General features: G+C 40.4%; 2 protein-coding genes and 1 long non-coding RNA gene across 3 annotated transcripts; 2 read left to right on the top strand and 1 right to left on the bottom strand.

Annotated features, from left to right (window-relative positions):
* Positions 1-205: 205 nt before the first annotated feature.
* On the bottom strand, positions 206-4358 carry LOC133956519 (chymotrypsin-like elastase family member 2A). Its single transcript, XM_062391642.1, has 8 exons — positions 4252-4358; positions 3798-3886; positions 3045-3142; positions 2565-2687; positions 2288-2424; positions 1398-1543; positions 463-615; positions 206-275 (listed from the first exon to the last, which is right to left on the bottom strand). The coding sequence occupies exons 1-8, from the start codon at positions 4325-4327 to the stop codon at positions 258-260; spliced, it is 840 nt and encodes a 279-aa protein (XP_062247626.1). The 5' UTR covers positions 4328-4358; the 3' UTR covers positions 206-257.
* LOC133956523 (uncharacterized) lies at positions 1527-2492 on the top strand. The gene is made up of 2 exons (XR_009921156.1): positions 1527-1659; positions 2255-2492. It is a non-coding gene; the product is annotated as an uncharacterized LOC133956523 (long non-coding RNA).
* A 917-nt stretch (positions 4359-5275) lies between the features above and the next one.
* On the top strand, positions 5276-7893 carry LOC133956522 (chymotrypsin-like elastase family member 2A). The gene is made up of 8 exons (XM_062391645.1): positions 5276-5381; positions 5612-5700; positions 5783-5880; positions 6156-6275; positions 6361-6497; positions 6933-7078; positions 7247-7399; positions 7808-7893. The coding sequence occupies exons 1-8, from the start codon at positions 5345-5347 to the stop codon at positions 7823-7825; spliced, it is 798 nt and encodes a 265-aa protein (XP_062247629.1). The 5' UTR covers positions 5276-5344; the 3' UTR covers positions 7826-7893.
* The last annotated feature ends 16022 nt before the right edge of the window (positions 7894-23915 follow it).

The raw sequence follows: 23915 nt of genomic DNA, 5'->3' as shown, positions 1-23915 counted from the left end.
ATTCTGGTTGGGAAAAAAGGAATGTTTTCTTTGTAGGCAAAAACCCTTAATAGATTATTTATAGAATGAAAAGAAAAAAAACTCCTGCTTTAGGCTCAATATTCAGAAAAGCTTAGTTGCTTTACATGTTTCAGGAAATTGCTGATCAGCTAATAAGTACAACATATGATACCAAGAATAGAAAATAGAAAAAATAACACAACACTTTTTATTTCATTAAGTTTTTATTTCAATATTTATTCCAAACCACTGTCCTCTCAGTAGGCCAACATTTTCTGTGGAAAAAAATGATAGAGACATGTGAGATTTAGGGCAATATAAGGTTTTCAGCAGCAGCTTATTTACTGAAATATTATCCTGATTCTTTGCTGGTTTAATCTTTGAAGCTGGAATAAAATAGCTGAAATAACAGAAGTTTCAACCCCTCACATCAGTCAAGGAGAGATTTTGTCGTGGACTTACAGAGCTGATCCAGTCGCTGTAGGAGCTGACTTGGGTGAACACCGTGGGCTTCTTGGGGAAGTTGCAGCTGAGGCCGGAGCCAAAGCTGACGATGCCGTGAACGCCCCAGGTCCCGTCAGCGCTGCGGCAGTTCAGAGGGCCGCCAGAGTCTCCCTGAGCCACATGAGAGGAAACACATGATCCACACTTCCACGTCTAACACTAACTTCTTTTAAAGACACTCATTACTTATGCCTGACAGACATTCTTTACATTTTCTAACTGACACTGCAGAGCTGAATGTTATTTTCAAACAAACAATAACAATATAACAAAATGACAAAACATCAGAATAAGAAGTAAAAGGATCAAAATAGATAGGAACTTGCTGTTTGTAAGTGTTACAATTAGTCTAATTTTTCACTAATTTCAGAAGCTTATGTTGAAATATTCAATTCAATTGCTTGTAGAAGAAAAAAAAAACGGCACACCTTGTAGTTTTGCTTAAAAACGACTGAAACCATAATGAACTAGTAATAGTTTTCTGTTACATTGCTGAAAATTGTGTAAAATTGTGTTTAGAAAGTTTAAATAGAGATGATTTAAAAAATAAATCATTAAAATTAAGGATTTATGGGCCTTTCCTCCAAAATAAGTGCAGAATTCAAACTTAAGCAGAAGCAAAATAGCAAGAAAATTCCTGCTGGGTCAATAGATTGTTGTGTCTAGTTTAGACCAATGGTTTAAGCCCAGACCCATATGGAGTTTTGCAGCCAATAACTGTAAGATTTTAGTGAGTAAAACATTTCCAATACCAATATATTTGCTGTTAAATAAAACAAATTTTATTGATGTATGAGTTTAACCACGAAGTGTATACTGATCTATCAGTTGGGGCCTAGTGTGTGATTTACCATCTTATACAATAATGCGATCATTCATTATTTCAGACTCACGTTGCAACCAGACACGACCCCGTCTCCGCCGGCACAGACCATGGTGTCCTTCACCTGAGAGCCCCACCAGTCAGGCTTGGTGCAGGTGGCGTGGTCCACCACAGGCAGGAGAGCCTGCTGCAGGATGTCAGCGATGGGACCTCCGGCTGAGTGGAGGAGAGATGCACACACTGGTGAGACCTTCAGCACATTAATGGATGGAGATTTGACGTATACAGTGCGGCTGGATAACAATACTTGGACAACAGCATCTTTGAGTGTGGTGAGTGTTGTCATGCTAAAGCAAATATTTATTTTTGACGATATTTTGGGGCATTTCTGCCTCTGTAGGACAGATTAAGCATGAAAGGGTAGAATGAGAGGGGGTTGAGGTCCGCAAGCTGGAATCGAGCCTGCGGCCCCTGTAGGGGTTATTTGTTTTATGTGAGGGATTTGATCAATATTGCTATTTGGCAAAAAAAGTGAATTTATTGTGTTTTATTTCAGGAAAGCAGTATTAAAATCCACTCAGTATCTAATCTAGTTAACCAGAGACTGCAGGCAACGAAAATAGTTTAAATTACATGTACTTTGTTTGCAATAAAAATTATCATAATTAGCAAATATGATACTTAAATATTGTTTCAAACATCTTCGTCATCTTTGGAAAATAAGCACTTTGAGGCCATCTGACACGAAATCACATGATCTAATAGTGTTTCAGCATTTGCCTTTGTAATACAGTACATAGACATTAACTGCTATAATATATACAATCCTGTGAAGAGTCCATAATAGTTTATTAAAACTGCCGTGAAAAATGTTTTCTCAGCTGAACCGGTCACCCAAACCATAACCTAACATTTGTCCTTGACCAGTTTCAAAGAATGAACGAGGGACTGGGAACTCACTGGAGATGCGACCCCATCCAGTGACGTAGCAGGACTCGTTGTGGGGGAGGAGGAAACCTGCAGCAGGGAGACAAGCCGCCATGATGCTGTCAGAGAAGCTAACAGGCGTCTCCAGCTTGATCAGAGCGATGTCGTTACTGCAGAGGAAACACACACACACACACACACACACACACACACACACACACATACACAAACACATAGATCCATCATAGACTCAACAAACTGAAATCATCCTTTTAGATTTCAGTGAACTCTCTCAGGGGTAGCGTTGTACCGGATGAAGAAGGGGTTCCACCTCTCATGCACAACGATGTTGGCGGTGCCCATGAACACAGCGCCCGCCTCCGTCTCGATCAGGTTGTGCTTTCCCAGGCCCACTCTGTACTCCTTGCCACTGCTGTTAATTCCACAAACAGAAGAATATAAAGCAGTAGAGGGAATTTGAGAAAAATGTCAGCAGTTTTTATCAGGATTTTATGTAGAAACATATGTCTCCCTACAAGGCTTTTAATCTTCTAGTCTTTTCTTTAATAAATAAAATAAACATATGCAAGAAGATATTAAGGCTTCAGCTAACTTTGGTCTCTTGAATCAAGTCTAAATGTGTAAGAAACAGGTTAAATCACCTCATTATTCAGCTCTTATTGAAATCACAATATGCTGCACACACCATACCACTGATAGCTAATATTTGCGTCAGTGTGAGGATGCAGGTATTATCATTTATCATGAATCCTTTTGGGCTATCTCATACCTGATGCAGTGAGCAGCGGTGAGGACCCACTGGTTAGAGATCAGGGTCCCTCCACAGGTGTGTCTCCACTCACCTTGTCTGTTATACTGCAGGGAAATCTGAAACATACACATGAACCCAATCCATTGTTTAAAAAAATGATTCTTCTTTTTTCCTGTGACATTTTTTTAGGGTCCTTGGATTCATGCTGTTTGCAGTGTGCTTGTCCTCATGGGAGTTAACTTGAATCCATTCATCATCTGTTCTCCTTTAAAGGTTGCTGGGAGGAGCCAATCCCAGCTGACATTGAGCGAGAGGCGGAGTACAACCTGTAGAGGTCGCTAGTGTATCACAGCGCAAGACATGCAGAGACAAACAACCATTCATCCTCACATTCACACTTCAATTTAGTTTTTTAGTTAACTTAACCTCAATCTGTATGTCTTTCTACCCTGGGGGGGAAGTTGGAGTACTCGTAGGTAGAAAAAACACAGATACAGGAAGAACATGCAAACTCCACATGACACCATGACACTGCCACCCCTGACATCTTCTAAGTCTCTACAGAAACTGTCCTGTTTTCTACGCTGTGCTATTTAATGCACTCTTCTACTTAATTTGGGTCATGCTACTGCACTATAAGCCCAATGTAACTGTATTTCCAGTCTTTTACTTTACACAGTCTATCCGTAAATCACCTTATCTTTTTCCTTTTATCCAATTCAAAACCCGGGTCTCTGTGAAAGTGAAAACTCCTCGCTCAGAATGATTTACCTGCCAGGGCCAGCTGTTAGGCCTGACGTCCTCTCCACCAACCACCCTGGTCACCACGGGGGAGAAGGTGGGCAGACCGCACCCGTAGGCTGAGGGGACACACAGACAGACAGACAAACTCTTTTCAAATGGTGAACTGGTGCACACAACTATTAACCCTGCAAGCAGTTGTTAAGTCCTTCCCCTATATTTCAGATCTTTTATCTGCTAGATGAGACTAGCAGAATTGGTAACCTGTTTAATCTCTGTAAAAAAAGCTTTTGTCGTAATATGTCTATGACTTTTATTATCTGTATCTTTATTATTATTGTTATTTTACTCTGTCTGTGACTTACATAATGTTTGTTGTAAATCACTGTATTATTATAAAAAAAAAGGCTGCAATACATAGTAAACACAGATTAGGCCATAACAAAGTTGTGTGTGACGTTTTAAGCAACAGAAAGATCCTCACCTCCAGCCACGAAGAGAGCAACAACCACAAACTTCATCATTTTTGAATCTCCACAGTTTGCAATGAAACATCTCATGTATTTATACCGTTCCCAATGTTACATAACCTGCACAAACTGTGTCAATTGGAAATTTACCCTGCGGTAAATCTTGATACTGAGGTGGAGCTAAGAGGAGAAATCAGAATGCCAGAAATAAACAGGAGCACATGGCCAAGGCCACAGTGCCCCACACTTCTACATGATCTCAAATGTGTTTGTGAGCAAGTTAGCGGAATGAAGGGTGTTTATCTGTTATCGTTAGAATTTCACACAAGAACCTGGCTCCAGATCAAATGTAGAGCTCACCTTTGAGAGAAAAATACTGCCTCATCCATCATATCCTCCCCTATTTCCCATTTCTGTACGGTATTTTTAATATGAAAGTAAGCAGTATTATTATGATACTGAAATTCGCTTTTACATTACATATATCTATGTAAAAAAAGGTCTAGTCATTGATTCTTATCTCAGCGAAAATGATATAATATAGCAAATACTAAATTATTTTTTTATCTGAGTGTTCCAGAAAGATATTTGAACATGAATTAAAATGTAATATTCTGAGAGATGTCAAGAAAACAAGGCGGAGTGGTAAAAAAAATATGATGCAACTTCACTGTTTTTATTTTTACTTTGTCCATATACATTTTACAATGTTGCCTTGTTTATACTTATAAACATAAACACATGTGGGATGTGTTTTATGAAAATAGAATTTGTCATAAAAAGTGAACAATGTGTGTTTTCAAGTATAGTTTATCTCTTATTGTTTTGATAGAGCATGTTTAAATAACCGTAAAGCCACAGAGCAATCTTAAAAAGTAAAAAGAGCTGACCAGCTCTTGTGGCTGTGAGACATCTGGGAGGTTCACACAGAGGCTGAGGTGCAGGTGGATGTATTTGGGGATATCTATGTTTACTTATCTCCAAGGTTGCTTTATTTTCCCCACCTACTTTTCCTGGCTGCGCTGTGAATGTTACGCAACACGCCTGAGGTCTGTTAAAGCAGGTATATAAGAGGAGCAGGTGTCTGAACCTTTCTGAACAGTCACCATGAAGTTCGTGATCCTTGCTTTGTTTGTTGCTGGTGGTAAGCTCCTTCACTCCTCTGACCACAGTTCCAGGCTTTGATACATTAACCCTAACCCTAACCCAGGACACATTCCTTGATATATGAAGCATTGAGTCTATTGAGCTTAACAGAATCACATTCAAGAGCTTGGAAATAGGCTTTTTGCTGTTAAGGGGTCTAAAGCTCTGTCACTCTTCCTTTAATGAGGTCATTAACCAACCACCATATTCTGCTCTGATGTCTCTCAGCCTACGGGTGCGGCCTGCCCACTTACCCCCCCACCGTCACCAGGGTGGTTGGTGGAGATGACGTCCGTGAGAACAGCTGGCCCTGGCAGGTAAGGTCCTTCAGGTTCCGTCTTCGGTCCGTTTCCTAAAGTCATAAAACGTTCATGTGCCGTCGTTGTCTTTTCTCCCCAGGTGTCTCTGCAGTACAAGAGTGGCAGCAACTTCTACCACACATGCGGTGGCACTCTGATTTCCAGCCAGTGGGTCCTCACTGCTGCTCACTGCATCGGGTGAGACTGCAACAAGTTTTAGAAATGTGAACTTGGAAGGTTAATACAAAGATACATGGTGATAGAGGCAGCATAGAAAAATTGATTACTTTAGCAGTCTGAAGTATTGTTGCCGTGATTGATTTAAACAGTTTAAGGAAAAAGCTATTTTCTTAAATAATTGAGGAAGTTGTTATGGTGGCGGTAACGTAGGTAATTGTAATGGTACATGTAACATTCTTGTAAAAAGTTGTGATTTTTAATAACTTTTATTTATATTTTTTGTGGCTGAGCAGCAGTCGCACCTACAGAGTCTACATGGGAAAACACAACCTGAAGAACGATGAGTCTGACTCCATTGCCATCAGCCCCTCCAAGATCATCGTCCACGAGAACTGGGACTCTTACAGAATCCGGTGGGCTCAGTCACAGTACCAGTATATCACAATATGGCTAAGTGGTATTCTGCTGTTTCTAAATGTGTTTGTATTCATGCTCCAGTAACGACATTGCCCTGATCAAACTGGCGACTCCCGTCACCTTCTCTCATGCTGTCATGGCCGCCTGTCTTCCCAACGCTGGTGACATCCAGTCTAATGGAGCTCCATGCTACGTCACTGGTTGGGGACGACTTTGGAGTAAGTTACATCACTAATAAAAAAAGTAGAACAATATTATACAACAGATTAAGTGTAAGTAGATGGAACAGCAATCTGTAAGCAGTAGAAAACAGCTGTCAACCAAGGCTGGAAACAGTAAGTACTTGTAATATCTGTAAAGTTAAATTGACTTTTTAACCCAGGACTCAAGAGGTTAATCATCAACTGAAATGTCATTGGCCATGAATTTTATCAGGAATTAATCAATTATTTTTCCAATAATCAAACAAATAAATGTTACAATTTTGGCCACAGTAAACAGACGTAATCTATAAACTCTGTTCATCCTGGTAAAACGTAATAATCAATGAGAAAACCTGGTTTAAAACAAGTTAACCTTTCAAGTGAATGTTGCACGAGACTTTACCTTGAATGAAGTGGTCCTGACTGTGAATTCCATGTTCTTGTGTAAAGCCGGAGGTCCCATCGCTGACATCCTGCAGCAGGCCCTCCTCCCCGTGGTCGGACAGTCCACCTGCAACAGGTCCGACTGGTGGGGCAGCCTGGTCACCGACAGCATGGTCTGTGCTGGAGGAGCAGGAGACCTGGCCAGCTGCAATGTGAGTCACACCGATTTAACTTTTTTCAATCTTATGTCAAAAAAAGTCCAGCCTTAAAATGAAAAGTACAGTTCAACATTGCATCATTAAGATTTAGATCTACAAATATTATTTTTCTGAAAGCATTTTCCATCATATGTCATCGGCTCATTTATTGTTACCGTGTAGGGAGACTCTGGCGGTCCCCTGAACTGTCAGAGCCCTGATGGCTCCTGGGAAGTCCACGGTGTGGTGAGCTTCGGCTCAAGCATGGGCTGCAACTACCCCAAGAAGCCCTCTGTCTTCACCAGGGTCAGCGCCTACATCCCCTGGATCAACAACGTGAGTGGGAAAGCATTGAATATTCTAATATTTCCGCAAAGATTTCATCTAACATTAAAGAAAGTTTTTTTTTTCATTTTGGCACATGCTAAAGTGGTTAAAACTTTGTACCCATCTTGGAATAATATACTTGTTTACCGGAGTCATGGAGATATCAAACAACAGGCAGTTTTTAAACTACTTTGTTTTTTTTATTAAATGGCTCCTGATGTTCCAAATCTGAGAAATGGTTTGAGCAACTCTCCATAAATGACTTAATTGAATTATACATAATCATAAAATATTAATAAAAAAACGTAATTTAAACCTTCAGTTTTGGTAGCGGAAGAGTAGTAAGTGTACATTTTGTGATAAAGATATGATGTAGTGCTTTATTTTAAATATTGTTTCTATTCTCTCTTTTTACAGGTGATGACCACTAACTAAATATGTGACTATTTTGTGTCATTGTTGCTGATTGCACGTGATCATCAAATAAAGAATGTTTACGGTCACACGGTGTCTTTTGTTATTCATGCACGATTAAGAGAACATCACTCCCTAAAATGTGTAAGTTATGGGTTTAAATGAGAACACTCACTATTGCCCTATTCACAGCATATTAAATCTGTAGTAATTTCCCACAGGTGCCCCACCTTCTGTTGCTTATTTCAAAACCAGAAACCAGACAGATGGTACAAAGCGTACAAAATAATGTGAATTATAAGCAGTTCATTAAGAATCAATATGATACCAGTGACAGAGCCTCCATGCATGTCTCTGTCCCTGTTTCATTTTTTCAAAGGGCATTCCCAATCGCTGCCCCAAAACTCTAGAACTCTCTACCTATCACCATCAGACGATCCCCCTCAATAGAAGCTTTCAACAAAAGTTGTTTTCATGTTCGTATTTGTTAGATTTTCAATGTTCCTAGATTGTTCATGTTGTTATTTTCATTATCGGTAGCGGTGATGGTAGTGACTATAACAATGACAAGGGTTTTTTCTCTTGTTTTAAATTTTCACTGTTATTTTTGTGTTGTTAAGCACTTTAGATCGATAGTTCTCATTTAAAGTGCTTCATAAATAGGGGTGAATTTGAAATGTAACTTTATGTTTACACGATATAAAGAATAAAAGACAACTAAATACTTACAGCATGAGTCCAAATCTCACAACACAATCCACTCAGGCCACAACACCCTTATTGTTTGTCACGTCACACTTATATATTCACTGATCATGAGAGAACAAAATTGTGGCCTACAGTTTCTTAAATTGTTTTTCTAAAAGTTATTTACAGCTTTTTTTGTTTATCTAAAGGCCAATCATATGTCACTGTCTTTTAAGTGTATGAGGCTATGACTAAATCATCTACAGCTGCATTTTAAGTTTCATTTAAAAGTAATGCCACAGGGCTAACTGAAACATTTTGACAGTTTAATCTGCATGTGAAGAAAAAATGTTTATGGAAGTAACTTTGTGGACTTGCAGTTTCCTCTATGACCACTTGGGGAACACTGCTGATGCTCTGCGGTATTGCAGGCACACTGTGGAGTAGCTGCAGTAGAAGAAGTAATTCTCCATCACGGTACACACCTGTTTGATGGAATGTCTCTGACCTGCTGTGAGTTTATTAATTCTCTCCTCGTCTTTTCATCTGCTTCTTTATGAACTCATGTTTTTTTAGTTAATGACTCTGTCTACAGCCGCTCAGGAGAAGCTAATACCTTAAACGGTCAATGCTAACAACAAACTCTCTGAAAAAGGAAATGGTAGTAATGGTCATTATAAACTACAAGTGTGAAGAGGTGTTAAAGTATTGTTTAAACACTTTGAACACATGAATAACATTACATGTCATTTAGCTGACGCTTTTATCCAAAGCGACTTACATTTTTAGAACACTCATCATTTTATGAGGGGCCATCAAGGGGTTCAGTATCTTGCCAAGGACACTTAGGCATGCAGATGGGATAGAGTGGGATTCGAACCGGCAACCTTCTTGTTGCAGAGCACCCGCTCTATCCCCTAGGCCACACTCTCCCCAATAACAACACTGTTCTGTCTTTAGTGTGTTCACGTGCAAACACAACCTCACTGGTGGAGGTCAAACCATCTGAGGACGTCACTGAACTGCTGTCTGTGGCATCAGGGGGGTGGGACATGTAATTCATTCAGGTTTACGTGTATTTAAAATGAATGTAATGAAGTATTTGAAGGATTCATAATTATTAACAAAGTCCCACAGCCACCACCATCATTCTGATCAATTCTGGTTAAACCACCTAAAATCCATACGTCCAGAAAAGCACATTTAAAGGTTGAACTTTTAGTTTGCGGGACCTAAACCAGGTCATCTTCAGCCTTTCACTAATCGTTTCATGTTTAAAATGGGAGCTCAGCTATTCACTTATTTAATTTATTTTCCATTGAGGACGTTAACATTAAATAAAAAAATCAGCTTCATGCAGAAACCGACTCATGGATAGGTAACTTTAAATCCTTAACTATGTACATTGTGTACATTTAATACATACATGTAATACATTTCAGTGAAAAGAGTGCATACAGATGTACTGCTTATCTGTCCTTCATCTTTATAAAATAACAGTTTATATTTAACCCACACTGATAATCAGTTTATTTTTTAGTAAAATAGAAGCGGAAGTAGCTAATATTGTTTACTCTAAAGTCCTGGAGGATAGGGCTTTTTAAAAGGCAACAGAGTGATGGAAACACCAAACCTAAAACTACTTTATTTCACATTATTTTCTGTACTCACTCTCCTCTGGACCACCCTCCCCTGGGAGCGTTCCAATACAGTTTTTATATATTAAAGATTCTTCAGTCACAACCCCAATTACTGTACTTTCTTGTACATGGAAAGATCTCATTTATAACCATGATGTGAACAAAAACCACTGAGCCACTGTTTGACTCCCAGGGCTCATTTGCATTTTAATTATCATTAGAAACGCAGGAAAACAAGTCATTGCTGTTAAATTAGCAACCTTATCTTTCATTTCTCCTCTGATGTTTTCAGACAGTGTCCGCTCTGTCATTACTTACTCACAACCTCCGTCATAACAATGCATATTGTAGTTTTTGGGCAAAATCTACATTAAAGTGTGCCACTTGTATAATTTAATTGAATCGTTTATCGTGATGTTTTCATCTGGGTTGTTGGTTAATTAGTTGACAAGATTATGCAAAAACCATTGGACGGATCAGCACTTTATGACACTTGGTGGAAGGATGCAGTGGTGTTTTGGTAACAACCCATTCTATTTTGGTGTTTATCTGGATTAGGGGGCAGATCCAGAAAATGTTTATCCGATTCTTTAACATTTTCACTGATTTGTCAGAGAGCAATTGATGAAAAAAATGGTATTTATGAAATCATAAGAACATCTACTAAACGTAGACAAACCACACTGACAAAGACAATCAGTGGTCATAAGATGAATATAGCTAATGGGGTCATGGCAGTAAAGAGAGTTATCATGGCAAATCGGAGACGGTAACAACTAATTTGGATGCGTTGGCTCCACACAGACGACTTCTTTAGTGTGCTGACTGTGATTGGTTTGTTGTTGACATTAGGCACAGGATGACTTCTGTTTGAGTCATTATTAAAAGGATGTCCTTAATCAAATAGTGTTCATTCTCTTTTAGTAAAATGTTCTAAATCAGTAATGACATTTTGGCACCTGACTCAAGTCCTTCGACTCAAAACTGGCAGAGGTTCAGTGGTAACATCCTCAGTGTGTCTTAGCATTGTTTGCTTGTGCCACAAGATGGCGACACATAACTACTTTGCAGCTCGGTCAGAGGGATGCTGTACTGTGGTCTTTTCAGAGCAAGAGTTGCTTCATACATTTCAACTGCGTTAGAGACTAAAACATTGCATGTAACCTGAAATTATAATACCTGTGTTTAAATTATTTCTTTTTTGAGGTTATTGAGGTGTTGATCATTATTTATTCCATTGGAGATGTGGACAAACCCTTATAAAATACAACCATGCACAGAACACATGTATGTTCGATGGTTGCTGCTTGAAGAAATTTATTTCATAACTGAATCGACTCTGTTTGACTCTTTATCTGGAAAGATGCCACAATATTTTTCATAGTGAAAATGAAGTTCTTTCTAGCTTATTTCAGCTAACTGCTGTGACAGCCAAGATTATTAAATATATGATGCTGTCAGTTGGTACACGAAAATAATTTTGTCAGTAAATCTGCATTGTGATTGAAAACATCTTTGATTTTGAAGCAGCCTTTGTGGCGGCAATTTCTGGCAGAGCCCTGGACACCAGCAGGTGTGAGGTTTCCAGCGCATAAACTGAACCCAACAAGCAATAATGTTTAGCAAATGTAACCTTTGAGCCTGTTCTGCGATGAGATGTTTTTGGCACTCCGCAGAATTCCTGGATGTCACTCCCTGACTCCGCTTTGACCCTTGTCCATCTGTTAGTATGTCCGGGGTTAGAGGGCTACTGAATACTACACATGTTGTTGGCCTCCGGGTGTGTGAAAAATGTTTTGGGTGTGAGACGGATGCTGTGATGGACTGCGAGGGTAGACATATGGCCCACGCATGGGGCTTTTCAAGTTCAAGCACAGCTGAAACCAACTGTGTGTGCACGCGCTGGTCTGTGCCACCCCGGTGTTAGTCGGGGTTCGTTGGCCGTGGCGGCTTCGCTGCTGGGAAATGGAGTTTAAACAAAGAACATGCCAGGCAGAAGCTGTTACGTGGCCCCTCTGCACCGGCTCTGTCATTGCATATGACCAGTGTTTAGCACCACTTTGGTGCTCCAGAACATGATTTAAGTGCGCCAAGTGACAACCGGCGTGACTACATGCCAGACATCTTCCAACTTGCCCGTAGCCCTTTCACTCGTGCACTCCAGGGTGTGCTAATCACCTCCTTCAAACAGGGCCATGAGATCACGGTCACATTTGTTCTTGTTGGAAAAGACCAGTGCGAATGAAAAGAGCTACAGGTGTGATGTCAGGTTAGTGACATTCACTATGTTCACTTGTCACCTTCTTGACTCTGTACACTTTTCCAAACCCGATTATTGGCTGATGAGATCCCATTGTTACACTTCAGTAATTTACGGTTCCATGTTGAAGTTTTATTTGCTTTCATATGCACGTGTGCAATTCCACTTTTTCTAAGTTCTTGTTTCATTGTTAGTTTTATTAAATGCACTACTCCTAACGTCTGATCTTTATTAGTTTCAGCGCTGCGCACATGGCCCTGGTGACACGTCTGCTATTACTTTTATCCAGTGATCCGTCTGTCAGAGACTTGGGTTTGGTCGTGGCGTTGGCTATTTTAGCAAGCACTGGTAATGCAGTGGATAGTGGACATGCAAGAAAGTCAAAACTCTGATATCCGCACAGTAGAAATGGACATTGAAATATTCGCTTTGACTTATAGTTGTGCTGTCCAAGAAGAGGCACAGGAGGGCACTTTCAAAATGTTACCGTCCAGGAGGAAAATGGTACCTTTTTATCGACATGGGTTTAGTGGCCTTGCTGATGTCATCATCACCCAGTGAGTGTGTGTGTATGTGTGTGTGCAATGAGGCAGACTCTTCCCGTGTGGGCATCATGGGACAAAGTAGTCTTTATGCAGTGTGCCGAGCTCTAAGGCAGAAACATTGTTGAGCAGTAAAACATTCGGTAACCAAAACCACATGTTCCAGAGTGGAGGACAGGCAAACACAGGCAGCCTCCGCAGCTCCACATCAGGAGTTGGTGCCCTATCATCGGGGGCTCAGGGGCTCCTTTTTGACTCCAACGCAACACTCTCGCTCGACGTCGTGCATTTTTATGTGTATCAGGAAACTCAAAATGGGGAACAGATTGTCCCTGACAAAACTGCTGCAGGAGATGGGTGTGTAAGGAGCCGGTTTGTTCTGACACGTTTTAAATACAAGCGAACATGCCACTTGCTCCTGACTATTTTTTGTTTAAATAATTGCTTCAACAGATGTTTAAAGAAAGGTGCAAAAGGTAATTATCAATTGGTGTAACATGTGTGGATGGTAAAAATAAGTCTCTTTGCCAATAGCCCATGGCCTTCAGACACTTATAGAGCATGTCTAACATCACTGTCAAGCAGCCATATATGTAGAATAACTACATCAAGGGAACTGAATCGCAATATTAGTAAAAGCAGTGTCATGAAGTAAGGAGGAGGGTTACATGATCAAACTTGGATATAAATCCCAACTGAGTGGAACAAAATCAGATCAGCAGAAAGAGACTGAACAGCAGTTTCTGAACATTTCTCTGTCAAATGAAGTAAAGTTGTTGATGGTTCTTCCAGCAAAGATCATAAAAGCAACAAAAAAAAAATTCCATCACTTCTTCTTTGCACGATTAGACTTTTACTTTATTCCCTCTACAACCTCAGTGGGTGACTGTTACCAGACCTATTGTGTTTTCTTAATGGTGGCCGTCTAAATTATTGGAAAACTTGTCAGTTGTGGTGTTTTCCTCCATAAAACTTCTGTACAGGCTGGAGCTGCTGATGCACTTCGGTTGTTCAGTGTTGTGTTTCCATTCTTCCACCAGTCCAATAAAATTTTACAATTCCCTCTCAGAGCCCCAAATGAAAGTGCACGGTGGTAATTAGCAAGTTGGTAGGAGTTAATTTTTTTTTAATTGATCCCCCACCCTTCTCAGATCATGAGGCGCTCTGTCTTGAGAGCTGCAGACCACCACTGGCTCGCTAGGAGGTCAGCCATAATTAAAGGGACAGTGTGCCACATTAGCCATGCATGGAGTTGAGCCGGTAACAGAATTTAAATCAGTCAGCCCCCAAGGTTAGGGCTGAACCCTTGACCCAGACCCAGTGCTCCCATTTCCCTCTTCCCTTTAATGTTTGCTCATACCTGCTTCAACCGGCCACTAATTCCTGAACAAAGACCAAACAAGGTCTCATTTAGACGCTGTCTGTCTCGGCCGGTGTTTCTTTCCGTTTCAGACCTATTAGATTTCATAACCAGTTGGCTGTAATCTACACAAGTTACATGTTGTTGTTTGGTTTTTAACCTCCACCAAAGAGGTTATGTTTTCACCCCTGTTCGTTTGTTGGTCGGTTTTAAAGCAAGACTGGAGAAAAACTACTGGGTTGATTTCTAGGAAATTTGGGGGAAGGAACAAGTTTGGGTCAGGGAGCAGATCCAGGAATGCTTTGGTCACATTCTTTATCATTGAGTTCTCCAACATTGCTCTAAATTTCTCACAGAATAATTCAATGATCTTGATGAGCAATCTAGCAAATTTTAAATATAGTTAATAGTTGTTGACTGTTGGGCCTGGGCGGAGGAATGTGCCTTACTGATTCTAGTTTTTTAGGTTGTGTTTCCAGTTGCCATGTCAGTGTTTCGCTTGTCTGAAATGAATGAGGTTAAATAGTAATTGTTACTTGCACTGCTATATATAAATTATAAACGTTAACAGCACACTAAGTATCAAGAATTCAGTCTATACCCATGGAACAAGCTGTTTTTGACCATGAACCTTTGCAATTATGGTGCCATTGTAATTAATTAGTATTTGTTTGTATGTGTGTTTAACTTCTTCATCTTAAAGCTGTAATAGTTTCTTTTGAAGAGCTGGAGCCGTGTGTCAGGGGCCATGTTTGTGTTATTGCAGATCCTCTGAGAGCCCATTGTTTGGGGACCTCACAGGTTCCTCCTAATCTAATTGGCCACGGATGTCCCGGCTCAGGACCTTTCTCCATGCTCTGGGGATTGACAGAGCTGTTCGGGGCTTGAAAAGTCACTTGTCCAAATACAGCCTTGTTTAATTACAGGAGGGGGATGCCTACATAACACTGCACAGAACAGAACAGCCCCCCCCGCCCCCCCGCCCCCCCGCCTCCCAAACCCAATAAATGCCCAGTCTAACTCTTTTCAGACTAGATATTCAGCTCCACCTCTAAAAGAATCTCTATCCAAATAGGAACTGGATTTGAGTCTCCTCTCCTCCTTATCCCTAAGCCCTTAAGCAACGTCCACTTCTCCCCTGTTCACCTACGCTGTCCCAGTGACATACCTCCCATTGCTTCTCCATCCAATGTAAATACAAGAAGATCTTCCTTTGCTTTTACTTACACTGAGCTTCCCTTAACTCCCGCTGCCCCCACACCTACCCACCTACCCTACCCATCCCCAACCAATCCCTGACCACCTCAACCTCCACCTCTGCATTCTGAATTGCCAATCCCAGTCTAATTTATGGAATATTTTGTAGGTAACTGTATACGGCGGCAGGGGAGATAACATCTCCAGGCCCCTGTGAAGGACAGGAACTCGGCAGTGTGTGCTTAATAACATAAACTGCTGAAAAAGGGCCCGGGCCGGTGCATTGGCAGAGGAGCAGGCCGGTGAGACGGATGGAGAGGGAGCAGAGAGAGGGGACCCAGTGTTCTGGGGTGGGGTGGGGGTAATGAAGACCATGTGAGCCTCCCCCAGTGGAGGGATTAGAGAAGAAACGGAACTCTCTCAGCCCCGAGATCGCTTCAATTAGATGCGCCCAGAGCAAGAGTAGAGGGAAGACAGGGAGGGCGAGAGACCATCTTGTCCCAAAACGTCTGAGCGAAGGAGGGCGGGAAGGTGAAAGAGATGTTGGGGGATAGGTTCCCACCTCCTTCTTGTCTGTGTTGAAGTCTGGACTGTCAGGGTCACGTCTGTGTGTCACAGTGCAGAGGTTCCACATCACAAGGGTTAACATGCAATGACAGCATCACTTCCAGCTTATTACCCTTTTTCATGAGTTCATGGGGAAGTTGGCGAGTGCTCTCTTTCCAGTGATGCCCTGTCCACTGGCTCAGATGAGGGTTAAGTGCCTTGATCAAGGGGAAAGGAGCAGACTTGTATTGGCTCCAACTCACTTCTCAGCTGTTACCATAGGAGCAGAGAACGGAAACGTATTTGTAATTGAATAATAATAAATGATGTATCCATAACTACTGTGATTCTTTTTTATATTAATTTCAGTTATTTTCATCATAATTTTAGATCACTCGTTGATTTTAATTCAATTGTATGAGATTGTTGTAAAAATGTTGTGATATGACGATACTATGATAACAATATACATGTAGAGTATGGCTCTGCAATAAAAGTCAAATTATTACAGTATGATTTTCATCAATAGCAAAATGAAAAAAAGGATTATGCCATGTAAAGTTACAGTGAGGTTTTACATATAATATATCCAACTGAGATTTCTAAAATTGTTGCTGTTTATCAAGTGTTTGTCATTCTCTGCCGATAAAGAAGAGTTCAAAACCCAAAGTCATGGTCTTGCTGCCCGCTTTACACACAGAGAGTAACAACCAGTGTGTTTTCAACGTTTGCCTGAGGACCTGGATCCGGCCCATCATCATATCTGTCACAAATCAATGCTGACGGTTGTGAATTATTCAAATGTACATGTACCTTGTCTGTCCGTGTTGCTCTCATAAAGTTCAAAATTAATAACCAGACTGAGAAGGTCAAATTTAAAAAGGTCATATGTGGAAAATGTGTATGAAATTAGCTACAATAGCCAAGTGGAAAATTATATATTTAAGCTTTTCAATGTTCAAAAATGATTAAAAAGATAATTTAAGTGGATAACAGGAAATATGTGGTAGAAGGTTCGTTGTATTGAACTGGATACCTCTGGTTATGTTTTCATGTTCATTTTATCAACAAATACAGCAATGCAAAGACGCAGAAGCACATTTGATATCAGATTATATGAGTGCTCCAAATTCGGTAGATGGATTTCAAACCTTGTAGATGTTATGGATGGAGACGTACAAGGCATCACTTCATTCCTCGCTGTGCTGATCCAGAGGGCTGCTGGGCTTCACTATGAAACACCACATCAGTCCCTCCTCTGTTTAGTTTTGTGTAGGCACAGCCACGCAGACGCCCTGATTGTTTAGGATTTTCTGTTTATTTTCACAGTCGCTAAATGTTTTAGAGAGAAGCCTTTGCCGTAAAAGACTGACAGTCTGAAATCTCCATGTAATGCTTTCAGCATCATTTAACTCAAACTGAAGGCTTTACATGTGTATGCACCTTGTTTTCATTCTGTGTAGTGTGTCAGTCCTCTTCAAGAGCTGATTCTTATGGACATTAGTTATTTTTCCAGAAGTCAAACTTTGCTTGATGAAGGGTGACGATACTTGGCTATTTATACATTTTTTGTTCGTGTTCACACCAAATGCAAAGCGTATTTTTTGTGTAATGTGATTAAATGTAAAGTCAATGCAAAGACAAAAATTGGCAATGCGACACACGCTAGACACAAAATTCATATCATTTGCTTCACTAGATCGAGTTGAAATATTTTAACTCTTAACGCGCAGAGAATGAAACTGACCGGAGAAAGAGCCTGGCGTCGAGCTCGCAGGTCATACAACTGGCCACTGCTCAGGTTCTGTTTTTACTTGTTTTACATACAAATCAATACATGATCAAATCTGAATCATGACATTTTTAAAAGTCTGGTTAATTTGACCAGACTAGCTATACAATCACTCATGGTGCAGCCAGGCCTAAACACAAAGCCAGGATCAATCACACACCATTCACACACTGCTGGAGCAGCCATCAGGGGCAATTTGGGATTCAGTATCTCACCTAATAACGCTTTGGCATATGGACCGGAGGAGATCGACCCTTCTGGTTAGTGGACGGTGCTCCCTACCTCATAATATACAGCCACCCTGCTAGACTTTTAGCCGTCATTACTCGAACAAATATATGACTTAAACAACTAACAATTACAAAATTATTTTCAGGCCTGGGTGGTCCTATCTATGGTGATATATTGCGTGTGCTATGTGTAAAAGTCATGAAAAAAGAACTTGTATAATAAAACTCAAACAGCTTAATCTTGGCAAATAAGCAATTTAACCACATCACCAACTGCAGCATGTTTACTCATACGGGTCTGGCAGGTTATAACGCCATTAGCAAAGTTACAAAGTAAACAAATACTGGAGAGCGAAAGTGTCTGTGTGTGTTTGTGTTTGTGTGTGTTTATGTTTTCGAGACAGTCGTGCTCTTGTTCTTCATTACCATGTCATACGATTTTCCACTGCACGTGTTGCTGCCTGCAGTTGTGGGTTTGTTGCAGTTTGTTTTCAACAAGAACTCCAGCTCGGCACACTTCCTCTCTTCTTGCTGAGTAGTTTGCAACAGTGCAGCAGCTCATCTGAGGTGAAACTAGAAAACCGTACGACTTTATTGACTCAATGGGATTAACGCTGATAACTTGCTTCATTGTTTTGTCTCAAGGCCACAATGCTTCCACTGGCTTCCAGTTGTAGTTTGTCAAGATTCCTCAGACTTTCACAGTGGCATGATTGCAGCTACATCTGATTGGCTTACCTCTGCCTATGAGGCTATGTTTGCATCTTGGTCTGTCTGTTTGTTTGTTTTTTGGCAAAGTTACGCAAAACTGCCAGACGTATTATCTTGAAACTTGGTGGAAGGATGCAGTATTGATCAGGGAAGGTGCATACCACTTTCTTTAACATTAGCATTTTTCTTGATTTCTCTGAAAATAATTCATGGATCTTGATTTGTGTGTGCAGTTTTTGTCCATCTAAATGTGTACAAATGTATCTCATTATTTAAGTTTGACCTTGGGGGGGGGCCATGCAGTCTACTGTTTGCTCTGTAGTTAATATGGCATCTTTTTGATAGACCGATTTACCTCTACAGTAGAAACACAACAGATTTAATTCACAAACTAAATTAATAAATAACAACAATTGATATAAAGCCTTGTGTCTTGCTCCAAAGGACAAAAGAAAAAAAATTAGATCCAGTATTGACCACTTGCTCCCCTCCACCTTCACAGACACACAGTGATTACCAATAGTTCAATCGGGGAAATCAACAATGGAAAAATCAGAGCTGGCTGCAGCTTCACTGAAATCTGTCTTTTTGTTCTTCGAAAAATGATAATAGCTGCCAATCGTCAAAATGAAAAACTAGAGCCAAATTCTAACACCATTCAAAACACATTTTTTTATAATGTGTGTTTTCTGTGTTGAGTATAATTTACAGAGTTTACATTTCCCTCCCCGACTTGAAAGGACACAGTGGAGAGCTCTAAGTGTACGGGGTTAAAGGCCAGAGTCATCGTCAGCCTCTATAAGGTAATTACGTGTTTGTGTTTAGAGCATGTTGACTCCCTACTCTGTCTCTCCTCTGCACTCCATCTTTCTGCTCAACTCCCCCACCTCCTCCTTTCCTCTGCTGCCTCTCTCCCTCTCTGTTCTTTGCACCAGTCATCTCCCTCTGGGAAGAGGTGCCTGAGATGTTGGTTCGGCCATACATCTCTGTCAAAATCTCTATGAATAAATTAACCTTTTAAAGATTAGCCCACCCTAATACCTCAGGGTTTTTTAAACAGAAGAGTGGAGCCCCCTTCAGCCCCCACCCATCGTGCTACGCCAAGCCTCACCAACTTGGTGCTAATAGTGGAACAAGAACTTTTAAAGGCACAGACCTTTTTTTTTTTTTTTACGGATTATGAACCATGATTGTTTTCATTGTTTTACACTCATGTTTATTTGTATTTTACTATTATTTCATTTTATTTATTTATTTTATGAGTTACTTTAAAGAGGTACTAAATGTGTTCACCTTGAGGTAAGATTTAAACCGGTTCAGGGCAAAAAAATGTATTTTATTATCAAATTTAATAAGGCAACGTGTCTATCTACCGGATGTAACTCAGTTCAAACCAGGAGTTTGGATTGTATGGATCCCAGTGTTTAGACTCAGAGCGATATGTTACATCATGTCTTACAAAGTATATTAATGTAGCTCGCACTTTTCGTACGTGATCCAATACTGTTAGCATTTTACTCACCACCTTAGTAATGATGATTGCTCGGTAAACCTCAGATTGAAAATAAACCCATTTGTTTATTTCAGTTAATGTAACTTCGATCATATAGAAATGAAACCTAAAGTGAATAATTAGTCAATGTAAACAAAAGGCAGTTTTAGGTATGATACTATAATTAATTTTTGTTTTTAAATTTACAAATATTTTGCATATGGGAAACTGGAAATTTTATCAGATCTGTTGGAATCTGTTGTCCATACATTTTGCCAAATATTGAATTACCAAAATAAATTTGTTTGATTAAAGAAAAAATAAATAATTTAGAAAAATAAATATGCATTACACTCTCCTGAACTGAAAATAACTGAATCATGACAAGGATTTCACATACAATTACACAGCGTAGTATGAATGGCATAATGGGGTACCATTTGAATGCCCTGCTGTAATTACACTCTACTTATAAGAAAAACCCATTAAAAATCTCTGCTTTGACAGAGACGATATACTTCCATTCCTTGTGTTTGTTATTGAACAGGAGAAGAATCAGATTTTATAGACAATTTAAACTCTTGAGTTGAACGAGTTTATGTATGTTTCCTACAATCTGTTTCAACACAGCTCTGGGAGAAAGTCCAGTAGTTCTTGTTGTTCCTTTACATAAAAATGTCTCCTTGAGACCTGGAGTGAGATTCGGCCAAATGCAGGGAGCAGTTGGATCAGCGTCTCCCTGGCCTTTTTCAGTGACTGGGGTTATTTAGATGAAGAACCTGGAGTTGCTCCAAGCACCCATAGGCACTGAATGTATGTGACTGGGTGACTTAGCTTGCATTTTGCGTGCAATTTGAGGCCCAGGTATTATGTATTTTTTAACAGATTTGCAAAATTCTTGACTCTGCAATGACAACTGCTGAGAGGAAATGTACTCCCTCCAATGCAGAACAAGACATTTTGTCATTGTTTTGGAAATGTGAAAAATGATGTCTTGCTGAAAAGCATTTTTTTTTATTTTTTCATGAAAACATAACAGTGGTCTCTTGTTGGCAATTGGGCCAGACCCATCCACCTTGGTTTTTCAAACAAGTCAGGATAATTATGATGAAGAGGTTTTAGGTTGAAATTCCTTCGAAAATAAACTATTCTTGACTGAGAGAATATGACATGTATTGGCTATGTCACTGGTTTTAAGTTTCACTCTCAAGGCAGGCAGAGGCGTCTCCTGGACTTCCTGAGCTCTAACTTGTGCCAACTCATGTACTGGAGGACTGGAGGTCCCCTCCTCCTTTTATTTTGTGAGGGAGGAAGGGTTGAAGGACAAGAGTTTCTCCATTCCACCAGTCCTCCTGGTCCTCGGTCTCTCCTGTTCAACCTCATCGCTCAATCTTCGTTTAGCCCCTGACATGTTTTAGCCCAGCACTCCTGGGCTAATTAATGTCTGTAAAGACAAGCTTGGCAAAGGGGAGCTCCCAGTAAAATGACACTGCCTGAGCCACTGACCCACACTGCGACAAAATGGCTAATTTAATTTATTTTAGATGGAAGGAGGAAGCGGTAATGTCTCCACAAAAACAAAAAGAAACATCTGCCATCTTGGAAAATTTGTGGCTTCGCAGATGCTCCCCTGGATGTGTTTTTCCCTGCCCCATGCAGACAACCTGTAAGGGTCAAGCGGGTCATGCTGACCTTTGCTGTGTACCTGCACTGGATGACAATATATGGCGCCCTGATTCAGAAAACACATCCTCTTACTGTAGAAGGGCCAACGCAGCAGAACGCCGCCCAATTATCTTCGCTGGCCTCCAGACAAGTCTCGAGTGCCCTTTAGATTTATGGCCCAAATTCCCACGTCTAATGGTCAAGTAGAAGTTATTAAGTTTTCAAAGTAAGTCTGTCTCCCATACCCACGCCCCCCCCCCCCCCACATTCTTTTGTCTGCACAACCTTAGTTTTACTGCCTGATTAACAGCTGCTCTACAGGTCAAGGGATTTGGATAAAAAAAATACATATAACTGGGATTTCATGTCTCTGATGCTGTTTTAGGATACATTAATAGTGTTTCAACGTTTGTCAATATTCATCAAGTGTAGTCTAGAGAAACCAGACGTGGATTATTGCCCTGCTCCCGACTCAGACCAGTTAAGGAACTGCTCCTATGGGTTGAGAGACAGTTCCTGATTTCTCTCAGTAGGAGGCCCCAGAGTTCACGGAATGCCAACGTCTCTTACCACGCCGAAGAGCACAGCCCATCTTTTGGTTTGCCGCCCCTATACTGCCAGAGCCACAGTGGCAGCAGCGGTCCACATATGGAAATGCTTGATTTGATATAGTGTCATTTTACTTTGCAGAAATGAGTGTATGCATGTTCTCCCCCCCCCCCCCCTTTCTGCAACCCGCCACCACTGTAACCCGTGGGGTGTGAAATGCGATCCAGGGTTACTACCACTGCTGTTAAAAAAAGAACGAGCCCTTTATTAAATGATTATCAAGTGACACTAAAAGATTATGGATTGGACCTTGAATATATTTTTTCACTGTGAGAATCAGTCACTGAATACTTGGTAAAAGTACAGTATGTCTTGTTAAGCTCGCATTATGATACGTAAAACATGTGACCACTGGATTTTCCCCTCGGGTTAGGGTTGGGGTTCTCAGACACCTCAGCGTTGTTGCAGAAATTTTGAACAACACTGGGAAAAAAATCGTACATTCATCAAGGTCGGCTATAATCTTTTCTAGGGAAATTCCTTATATGCTGCTAAAGTTCTGGGTTAGTTCTGGCATTTTACTGAATTTTACATTTGTGGATTTGGTTTTTAATTCTATGATGGTTAATACAAATGTTAATCTTGGTCAACATGATTTCGTAAATCAGTCAATTGTCTTAATATTCCTTCAGACATAAATTATTCTCATATAGATCCTTCTATGTGAATCAAGTCACATGTATTTTAAAGAGAAGTAGACCGTTTCTGTGTTCTGTTTTCTACATTTACAGTTTTTTTCTCCTTTTGAATAATGTCTGACGTCATTAGGGTCCTGGACGAAAGCTCAGTTCTTGGGATTTTTTTTTTCCTTTTTCACTAATGGCTTTCAAACTGTATTTACCACAATGTGCATTCACAGCACACAGGCAGCTAAGGTTCCCTATTGCCAACTATTAATGTTTCAGAGACCTGAATTTCTCCATGTACTATCTTGGGAGTAGAATCCCTCCGCACTACAAGTCTGTAAGCAGCAGTACAAGTAAAATGTGTTTTTCTGGAGGAATCCTGGACTTGCATTGTGCACAATATAGCACAACCATCAGCCAAGTTTGCTGAAGACCAGAAATAGAAAGCAAAGAAGTACAATGTTATGATGTAAGCCATCAAAACCTTCAACATAACAGTGCCAGTTGTGATTTCCTGAGATTTAACAGAATCTTTTTTATTTTTTTTCAAGATGCTGGTAAGTGGCAACATCAAGAAAACTTTGTTTTCCCCCTTTTTCGAGCCGTTAGCTGTTGTGAGTGGAAAAAAGGTCCCTGTTCCAAGTGGTCAAATAACTGCAGCTTTCTCAGCTCCTGTATACAGCCCACCTGCTGAGATGTAAGAACGGGGCTAGAGAAAATGAAACAACACAACAGTAAGCAGGCTCAACTGACT

The sequence above is a fragment of the Platichthys flesus genome, chromosome 7 (genome assembly GCF_949316205.1).
Source record: "Platichthys flesus chromosome 7, fPlaFle2.1, whole genome shotgun sequence".
NCBI classification, from domain to species: Eukaryota; Metazoa; Chordata; class Actinopteri; order Pleuronectiformes; family Pleuronectidae; genus Platichthys; species Platichthys flesus.
This window is presented reverse-complemented; position numbering and strand designations above follow the sequence as displayed.